Source organism: Phalacrocorax aristotelis, chromosome 7, assembly GCF_949628215.1.
Source record: "Phalacrocorax aristotelis chromosome 7, bGulAri2.1, whole genome shotgun sequence".
NCBI classification, from domain to species: Eukaryota; Metazoa; Chordata; class Aves; order Suliformes; family Phalacrocoracidae; genus Phalacrocorax; species Phalacrocorax aristotelis.
The window spans coordinates 15,440,198-15,450,426 of NC_134282.1; the positions used below are offsets into that span (position 1 = coordinate 15,440,198).

The following is a 10,229-nucleotide window of genomic DNA, read 5'->3' on the forward strand; positions in this document are numbered from 1 at the left end:
GCAGCAGCTTCCAGTCATTACTGACAGCCCTCTGACCTCGGCAGCCAAAGAAAGCCAACAAAATGCAGGGGACCCTTGGAAAGGCTCTTGCGAGGCACCCCAGTGTGCCCACATCCAGGGTGGTTTGTGCTGTCCCAGTCCCCGAGGACCCAAAGCAGAGAGCAGCCTTCTCCCAGTGCTGCCATGGCTGCTCAGTAGACATCTCCCTCGCAGGGCCAGCACGTTCACTGGGTCCTGGTGCGATGAGAGCTGACGGCCCGGGTATGGCACGGGACCCTCCTTGGGGGGGAAACGACCCAGCAGAGGCCCCATTCTGTGGGCATTGTTAGAGATGACTTTTGGCGAGGTGCTAATCAGCGGCATGCTGGATTGGAGACAGGCTGTGTTTCCTCAGGGTGGTGGGAGGACACAAAGGAAGGTGTGGCTTCGCAGGAAGCCACAGGGTGACCCTGCCCTGGCTCCCAGCCCCTGGGCCACCATGTGTCTCAGTCCCACAGCAAGGCTGAGTCCCAGCCCCTGCTCTAGCAGAGCTGCCTGAGCCACGCTGGTGTATTGGCAGGCTCGTTACAGCAGGTCTGCTTTTAATTAAGTGAGACGCTGCTTTTGTACAGCTGAACCCCTCAGGAGTTCGGGTGCGGAGACTTTGCCCCTGCTGCTGGGCTCCCACTGCTTCCACCCGCAGGGTGGGCAGTAGGTGGAGGAAGCTGGGGCCAGGGGCTTTGGGAGCATGTGCTAGGGGAGCCCATCCCACCTGTGCTTGGTGCTGGCTGTGTCCCCAGCGTGGGAGGGCACATCACGGGCTGTGCCATCCTCTGCAGCGAGAGTTTGGTCTCCCTGGGCCCAAAGGCAAAGCCCAGGGCTCTTGTCTCACTGGGCAGATGAGAGTTAATGTCCCAGCAGTTGTGCTGAGCTGGCTTTGTTGGCAACAAACCCTGGCTAGAAACAACTTCTTAATCATTACAGATTCCAGGTAGTCCTACCTCTGCAGCTGTTCTTCAGCAACAGCACCTCTGCCCTGCACTGCTGCCCCTGCACTCCCCTCAGCAAACACCCCAGGGGTAGCCACCCCCCAGCCCTGCACCCCTCTGGTGTCACACAGCCCCTGTGCCATCCTCGCTGAAGTGCCAGTGGGCAGGACAAGTGCCCCCAGCCTGCTCCCGGTGCTCACCGCAGGTGCCAGCCCAGGGCTGAGCCACAGCTGTGCACAAGAAGAGCAAACCAGAGGCTGCGTGGGTCAAACCACAGTTCTCAGACATGTGCAAGGCACTGTAATGGTGAGCTGGTACCCCAGGGTGCACAGCTCTGGCATGGCTGTGCTGGGGGGGGGGAAGCTATGCCAGGACAGGGCGTATCGGAAATCGCTCCTACAGCAGAGGCTGGGAAGAAGAGAAGTTTGTCCCAGCCCAGCCAGGAATGCCGCCCCCAGCGCCAGCTGATGGCGTGGCCGGCCACGAATGCTTAATGAACGGGGAGTGGAGTCATTTGTCTGGGCTGACCCCCCCAGGAAGTCTGCACTCCGCAAAACAAACCGGGCTTTTGTTTGACTTGTTTTAAGTAAAACACATGTCACCCCCGTAAATCACAGGTCTCCTTCCCCACCCTGCCCCAGGGGCAGCAGCAGAGCAAAGGCGGGTGCTGGCCTTGAGGCACTGGCACAAACCCTTGTCATGGGCTCCATGAATCTGGGCAGGATCCAGCCCCACCGTGGGGCTGGGAGGGGCTGCGTGCCCCAAGTGGGAGCCGTGGGGCTGGAGCATCCTGGTCCCTGCAGCAAGCAGCCATCCTCAACCTGCTCCCACACCCGCAGCATGCAGCCCCCAGAGAGGTTTGCAGTGCCAGTCCCAAGGGACACTTGTGCTGGCACCCCAAGACAACCCAACCCACTCCGCACAAATCCCAGCCCAGCTGCCAGGCTGTTTTTTCACTGTCCCCATGCTCTCTGTGGGCCGGAGGCCTGGATTCCAGCCCAAGGTCAGCCAGCGGCCGCGCGCCCCTGGCACGAGCGAGGACGATGGTTTGGGACAGCCGGCTGGGGGGCCGCGCTGCCGCGGGGCCGGGTCTCATCCGAGGCACACGGGTGGCGTGCGGCGGCGGGCTGCCGGCGTTCAGCCTCGCCGCCTGCCAGCGGGGGCCGGAGCAGGCTCGTGTGGTGGCGGCGGCAGCATGCTCCCTCCCGCGCTCCCCGCGCCGCCTGGCAGCCCGCCACCGCGCCGGGGGTTCGCTCCTTTCTCACGACCTCTCAGGTTCCTGAGCTCATCTGGGAGCTATTCATTTCCTGCCAGAAAACAGCCTTGCCTGCTAAAAAAACCACCTTGGCCGCAGAGCGGCCCAGGGCTTGGTACGAGGGCTCTCCCGGCTTAAATCATAAAGCTCCGGCTGTCTGGCTGGAATCAAAGGCAGGGCGGGCGCGGGGGGCCATGCCATATGGTAGCACTTAAGAGCCAAGGAGGAAGCAAGGAGGGGTTTTTGCACCGCTTGCGAGGAGTGTGGGAAAAGTTAATTGACTTTAATGACAGGTTTCCCGGGATGGCAGCAGCGGCCGATGGAAGGGAGCTGCAGGGATGCAAGGGGCAGCCAGGGATGTAAGCCCCGTGGTGGGTGGGGGGCATGGCAGGGTGCCGGGGGAGGCAGGCAAAGCCCCCTGCCCATGGACCCCCATGCAGGTGTTGCAGGCAGGGATGGAATACTGCTCCCTCCAGCTCGGCACTCTCTGGGCTGCAAATGCACACACCGGATTGTGGCAAAATGCTTACAAACCCAAGGGCAATAATCCGAGAGGGACAGACCTGGCTCCAGCACCCCCTAGGGTCCTCTCCGCTGGCAGGCAAGGCTGACCAAGGTGTCCAGGGAAGCCAACAGGAGCTGCATCCCATCCAGCACCACTGAGTCCCATCCCTTTTCCTACCTGTCCTGCACAGGCCCATGCAGGGTCACAGCCAGAAAAAGAGGCCGCTGACCAGCAGCTCAGCTCCGTTCCTTCCCGGGCACTCCCCACCCCTCCCTTACCCTTGCCTGCTCATCCCACAGCACCAGTCTGAAGGCTCTTGCTGCACCTGAAGGGCAACGCCTGCACATAATGATCCACAGACCCACAGCCTGCATTTGTCATCCCTATTCGTCACGGGCTCCGTGAATCGGCATCAAGAGTGTGGCTCCTGGGAATTGCTCTGATCCCCTCAAAGCTCACAAACTCAGGCAGATCTCTCATGTCAACAGGCTGTGGGATAGAGTAAACACAGAGAGCTTTGGAGAAACCGGTCCAAGCATGGCATAACTGCTTTATACTAGGCTATTTAAACTTCATTAGCAAATAGGTTTCTTCTTGTCTTTCACTCCTCGATCTGCTACGTGCTCTCCATTAGCCTACAGCAAAGTTTTTTTTTTTCTAATGCGCTTTCCAAACCAACTGCTTCAGCAGAAAAGGAAGACTCTGCTAAGCTGGAACAGCCTCAGCTTTTACAGGTGATGCGTTACTGGTCTGCATCAGCTCCATGCAGGCTGTCCAGCAGCAGGAGTTGGTCTGATGCAATTCCCAGACAGACAGGTCCTGCAAGCACTTCTCTAACACGAGGTGGGCTCAGTCCTGCCCTCAGTACCTCCAGCACAGAAGGGAAGCCAAGCTCAGCCCATACAGCTACATGCCTGCCTAGGGACAAATCCAATATTCCCAAGCCTGGCACACAAAACTTGGCTGCAAGATGCCACTGTGAGGGTGGCAATGCAGGCAGCCAGCAAGGTGTTGGGAGACAGAGAAGGGGAAGCTCTTCTGTATCACTCAGGGAGATAGTCCCTGCAGCCCCTTTTTAAAAGGAGAGCTACAACTGGCCCAAACCTCATCAGTACACCCTGTATAGAGATCCTGGACACACACCCCCCTCTGTCCCCCTTCAAAATCCATCCCAATAAGTATTTTCAGATTAGGAGGATGTGCTCATATACATGGAGAAGGAAGGGAAGCTGGGGAGGGATTCAAACCCCAGCAGGTTTCATCTGCCTGGTCTCACACTCTCCCTAGTTTTCATTTCCCCAGCACCTGGATACAGTCAAGCACCTGGCTGATCCAGACAAAATCCAACATGCTTTTGCAGCAGGATTTGGAAGGAGTCCCCAGTGGATCTTGGCATGTTTTAAAGTTGTCCGCTCTGAGTTAGGACTTGCTAAGAAGGGCGACGCAAGCTGTAACCCGAGACTGCGACTCACCTCTAAGGCTTGCATCTTGCCTGGAAAAAGGGCATCCCCAAGTCAGAGGTCAGTTGCCACTCATGGTTAGAGAGAGTCCACACAGCCCCACAGCACTCCCCTAGACACATGTTTTCCATATAACAGGAGAGGAAATGCCCAACTCTATCAAAAACACATGCAGAGCATCAATCATCAAGCAGAGCCTGGCTGGTGCTCAGGGCTGGGAACAGCTCTGCGCTTTTAAGTCCAGGTGGAGGTGGTGCCCAGCGCCTGCTGCAGCTTGTCAGCTGGGAGACAGGAGCACTGGTGTCAGGCTTGTCCTGCAGAGAGCCGCTGTTTTTGTAACATGAGAAGCTGGCAGGCACCGCTCTCTAAATCAACTGACTGAAGTCATTCAAGATTTACACCATGGGTCAGGAGCAGGACCCTCTGGGTCCAGGGCAGGAGGCTCACCCGGGCAGCCTGGACTGGGAGCCGGCTGTCAGGCTGTGCCAAATCCATCTCGCTTTACCTGGGCTACTCCACTCCGTCAGCCCGAGGAGCCAGGAACAGAGCAGAGGTGCCTCTCTCAGCACGTTCATCAGCTCTGCAAACATAAGCTCTTTTTAACAAGTCTGATCAGTTGAGTTGCTCCCAAGGAAGCAGTAATTACATCTGCCCCAGGGCAGGGAGAGGGGACAGAGCATGAGTGACAGCTCCAGCCTGGAGAGCAGGACAAGGCAGCCCTGGAGCAGCATGATCCACACACAGCCAAGGAGCAAGCCAGGAGCTGGGCTCCTTTCTATGCACACACACCAGCTTATCTCCAAAGGCCTTCCAAAATGGAAGGGACATTTTTATTTTAAGAGCATTCAAAAAAATCCAAACACCCCCCCACCCCCCCAATCTTTGGTGTCTCATAAGGAAGGGAAGGGAAGGGAGAAAAAAGATCTCGTGTAAAACACGAAACACTGTCAAGGGAGTGCTATGGTACAAAGGCACAATCCAATATGAACATATAACCTATGTACAGCCGTGCCAGCAGCACGGGGTGCGGTGCTCAGTCCAGTCCGGTCCAGTGCCTGCCACTCTCACCAGGGTCTCCAGACCGAGTCAGCTGTGCCAGGTGGCGGGCCAGGTGGCGAGGCGGCAGTGGCAGCCGTGGGTGGGCCACCGTACAGGGGCAGTACGGCACTGCCTGGAGCAAAGGCCGTGCTGGGGATGAGGAAGGCAAATTGCCCGTCAGAAGCCGGCAGCAGCTGGAAGCCACTGTACACCTTGGCTGCATCGGCACCCGGCTTGCAAGGCATGCCCGGGAGTGGCCCCGTGCCACTGCCCGGGGGCACCAGGGGTGGGCCGAAGGCTGCAGCCGGTGGCAGTGGGGGCGGCGGGGGGGGTGCAGGGTAGTTCATGGCGTTGATCTGGGTCATGCAGCTGGCCAGGTGGCCCAGGAGCCGGGTGCGCACCTCGGTGTTGACGCCCTCGCAGGTGGAGAGGAACCGCGTCACCTCATTCATGCACTCGCTGAAGCCGGCGCGGTACTTGCCCAGCACCGTGGGGTCTGTGCTTAGCGCGGCTACAGGGGGAGAGAGGCGCACAGCGATCAGCAGGCTCAGCGGGGAAAGGGGGTGTGCAGCCCACCGGTGTTGCATCCTGCAGCCCCTCTGGCAGTGTAACCCACACTCCTGAGTGCCGAGGATCCAGATGGAGAGCGTGGCCCCTCCACTACGAAGTCCACCAGAACCAGGGGTCCCGGTGGGGAACAGACAACCCCCAAGTGTCCTCCCTGTACCCCTCAGTACTGGGGATCCAGGTTGAGAGCACAGTCCTGCCACTAGCTCTCATGCCTCCCATCCCTCCAAAACAGACCCAGGTAGGGAGCACAGCTCAGTTGGTATCAGGGACCAAAGTCCAGGATGACAACCCTCCCAATGCCCTCCAGTGCCAGGGGTGCAGACCAAGAGCACAAACACCCCCCCCCCCCCCCCCCCCCCCAGCCTCTCTGTACTGGGCATACAGGTGCAGAGTATAGTCCCCCACACCATCCCAAATAACTGGGGTGCATGTCGGGAGCACTCTGCCCCCGTGGCCACCCCGTACCTCGGATGCAGGTGGGGAGCCCGCTGACCCCTTGTCCCAGGGATACAGGTACAGAGCAGTGCACCCCAGCACCAGGGATGCAGGTGTGGAGGTGTGGAGCCCAGTGCTCCCGTTATCCTCACTACCGAGGACGCAGACGAGGAGCCCGACACCCCCAGCCCCCGGGATGCAGCCAGGGCCCCCCCAGCCTCTCCCCCCCGGGACTCACCGGTCATCTGGGCTCGCTGGAGGCTCCGCAGGTGCTTGACGGTCATCTCCAGGATGTCGGCCTTCTCCAGCTTGGAGTGCCGGGAGCTCTGCGGGCACAGGCGGGGCTCAGTCCGGCCCGGGGTCAGAGGCGCCCCCCGCACCCCCCGCCCCGGGCCCCCCCCGCTTACATCCTTCTTCAGCGCGTCCAGGATGAGAGTCTTCAGCTGCCCCAGGCTCTCGTTGATGCGCGCCCGCCGCCGCTTCTCCATGATAGGCTTGGAGGACTGCAAGAGAGGCGGCGGTCAGCGCCCGGCGCTGCTCCCTACGGCGCCGCCCGTCCCGCCGCCGCCCGTCCGCGGCCGCCCTTACCTTCCGGTGCTCCGCCGCCGTTTTGGGTTTGTCGGGCGTCGCGTTGACGCTGGCGGGGGTGGCGGCCACCGGCGAGGCGCTGCTTTTCTCCATCAGGTCGGCCGGCATCCTGCGCTCAGCACCGGCAGCGCCCGCCGCCGCAGTAGGGGGAGGGGGAGGGGGGGGTGTCGCCGCCGCGGCGGGAGCTGAGCGGGGCGGGGCAGGGGGCGGCAGGGCGCGCGCTGCGGGGCGGCGGGGCCGGCGGGTGCCGCGCGCCCTTGGCCGCCCCTACTTATAGCGCGCGCCGCACGCGCCCGGCTCGTGTGAAACGTCCCCCGCCGCCGTTCCCACACTCGCGCCCAGCCAATGGGCGCCGCCCGCACGCGGCCCCGCTCGTGGACGCCGCCCGCCTATTGGCTGAGCGCCGGGCGGCGGACGCCGGCCAATGGCGCGGGGCGGGGCGGTCTGGCGGTCGCGGTTTAACCCCTTGGGCGCCGCCCGCGGCGGGGCGGGAGGGGTGGCCCGCGGGGGGCGTCCGCGCTAATTACCGGGTTAATTGGCGCCCGTGGCAGGCGCGGCCCCGCCCGCTCCCCTCGGGGGTTGACGGCTCCGGCGCTGTGGGGGGCCGCGGCCCTTCGGGGCGATGGCCGGGACGTGGAGGTCTGGGTCTAGCTGTGGTGGCCGGAACTTAGCTACCGTGCGCGGGGCCTGCGGCGGGCGCCGGGCGCCGCTGAGGTGGCCTCAGCCTCGCCACGGCAGCCTGGGCATTGCTACGGCAATCTGGGCTTGCCTACATGCATCACCGATGGCAGGAACCACCGCTCTGCAGGGGACCCCAGCGAGGTGGAAGATAGGGCTGCCCGGCGGGGCGGAGGGCAGGGGCGCCCGGCGGCCCACGCGGGGCTGAGGGAAGGCGGCGTTGCGGGTGGCGCTCCGCGCCGCAGGCACGCGTCGGTGGCGGTGCGGCTGCAGGTGCGGTGGTGCGTGTGCAGGCGATGAAGGCGAAACCGCAGGGCGGTGCCTGTCCCTCGGCCCTGGCCCAGCCGTGCTTCTCCTGCTACCTCCAGCTGGATCGGACACTTTGTGGGTTACTTTAAAAAAAAATAAAAAGTATTTTGCCTGGGGACTTGAATCTTTTTTTTTTTTTTTTTTTTCCCCCTCCGCTTGACTGACTTTCTCACACTCCTATTCCCATGGTCTGCCAGCTAAGCCTGAGTCATCCTGCCAAGAACTAGACCTGGCCTATTCAAAAATGTGCTCGCTCGCTCTTTCTTTCTCTTGGTCTCTCTTTCTTTTCTTTTTTTTTTTTTTTTTTTTTTTTTTTTTGTTAGTATACACAGTAATGTTTTTCCACCTTCTCCAGTACCTGATCTGCACCTGTATGGGGCCAATCCCACACGTATCACCTGATCTTGCCTTTTCAGAGACCGTGAGAAAAATAAAGTTCAAGAAAGAAGAGACATGTTTGCAGATCTTACCGGTGCAAAGCTCTCGTCTCTGCAGAGGCTTGCCTGCTGAGCCTTCAGAGTTTAAAAAAAAGGAAAATAAATAAAAGGGAGAGTGTCATGTTTAAAACTGCAGAAAAGTACAAATCCAGGCTTTCTTTCAGTTCCTTGAGGGAACCACAAGCTTTTCGAGTTAAAGACAAAGAGCAGCCTTCAGCGTGTAAGATTTAACTTCAGATGAGCAATATTTGACGTAAGTCTCAATTAGCTAGATGTTCAGACAAACTCAAGCAAGGAAGAAGATGGAGGCTGCCCTGGGGAAGTCACTACTGAAAACCCTTTTCTCAGTTGCCTTTATGGGGAAATTGGAGACAACTGATTAGCGTGAAAACGGCCATGCATTTCTGAAGAGCCTATAAAGTTCCCTAGTGGACCAGTATGCTTTCTAGTGCTGGCATTTGGGTGCATTTGCATGGGAGAGGGGGGAGGGAAGGTTATCACAATTACTGAGCTGGTGTTCTCCCTCCTGTGGGGATTTGCAAAGGGCTCAGGAAGCAAGGAACTGGGCAGCCTGGTCCCTCCTGGCCGGGAGTGAGAACAGGCTGTAATTATGTCCATGTTTATGGTAGCTGCAGAGCTGCTAACCGCCTCTAATTGCTGGCAACAGGTCGGTGTCTCTGGGGAGCAAGAGTGGGGCAGGCAGTGAGAACAGGCTGTCATTAGGGGTTGCCAGTGCTCGCCCATGCCTACGACCTGGGAAGAGTCTGACAGGACCTCCCGTCACCCACACTCCCTCCTTGCCTGCCGCAGCCCAGCCCCTGCCTGCTGCAGAGCCCGCAGCGGGGGGAATTTGCTTTTGGGGTGAGCGAGGTGCTGGGCTGGGGGACGTTGGGTCTCCAAAAACATCCACTTCTGCAGAGGCTTCTTGGTGCGCGGGCTGAGTGCTGCGTGGGGCAGCGGGGAGGTAGTGACGCTGGTGTCCCTGTTCTGCATCTCCTCTGCTGCTGGCCTGTGCTGTGAAATGCCTTACACGTGCGAGGGTTGTGATGCCCAAGCGGAAGCACGTGTATGTGTGAATTCCCTGGGGATCAGGAGAGGAAGGGGAGGGTTTACATGGAAGGATGTGTCTGGAAATGAAGCGGCCAAGGCCAAGTTTAGGCTGGAAGGAGACGGTAAAGGGTTTGTAACTGTTGGGGGGACCTGGAATGGATCCTCTGGGCTTCTCCAGCCCTGCCTTTGCTTATGAAAGAGGTGTCAAAGGGGGAGTTGAAGCCCCGCGATAAGGGACTGCCCCAGGGACTGGGGCGTCCCTTGTCCCGTAGTCCTCTGGCAATGGTTTTTTCTTTGCTCAGGCAGTGATCTTGGGTTACAAATTGGGAATTGTCCAAAATAGATTTGGGAAGAACCTTTAGACAGCATGTTAGGGCATTACTGACTGGCAGAACATCTTGGAGGACAAATGTGTTGGCAAGAAAATTTAGACTAGTCCTGGGCACGGGCCCAGGGGTGGGAAGGTGGAATAAAATAGGATGCTGCTGCTGGTGTGGCATGGAGGTGGTGAGGAGGTGGCAGGGCCGGCTGTGCCTGCTCTCCAGGCCTTTAGGAAGCAGCCAAGATGAGCAAAATGTGCTTCTAGAGATCTGAAAGCCTTAATATCCAAAGCTTGCAGGATCTCAGGAAATACAGAAAAACAGAAACCAAGTCGCTTATAAGAGCTTGGGAACAAGCTGGAGGCCAGGAATGACACACCAAGCCTTTCCCCTTTGGGGTCATGACTGAAATCCTAGCCTGGCTGCAGCTCAGAGTCATCACCACCTTGAAAGCAGTGCTTCAAGTGCTGTGTCTCAGGGACATGTTCCTGGTGCAGATGTCTCCTCTGGGCCGCCACACAACTGCCTCTACTTGTGGTCCCCAGCCCAGAAGCTGGCGTGAAAACCATACCCAGCCAGCTCCCCTGGGAGGTGTGATCTCACCTGTGGGTGCAGG

The 10,229-nt window shown here is 59.4% G+C and overlaps 1 protein-coding gene across 1 annotated transcript; it reads right to left on the reverse strand.

The window, feature by feature from the left end:
* Positions 1–3,391: 3,391 nt before the first annotated feature.
* HES1 (hes family bHLH transcription factor 1) lies at positions 3,392–7,189 on the reverse strand. The gene is made up of 4 exons (XM_075098938.1): positions 6,820–7,189; positions 6,639–6,734; positions 6,470–6,557; positions 3,392–5,737 (listed from the first exon to the last, which is right to left on the reverse strand). The coding sequence occupies exons 1-4, from the start codon at positions 6,925–6,927 to the stop codon at positions 5,253–5,255; spliced, it is 777 nt and encodes a 258-aa protein (XP_074955039.1). The 5' UTR covers positions 6,928–7,189; the 3' UTR covers positions 3,392–5,252.
* Positions 7,190–10,229: the final 3,040 nt, after the last annotated feature.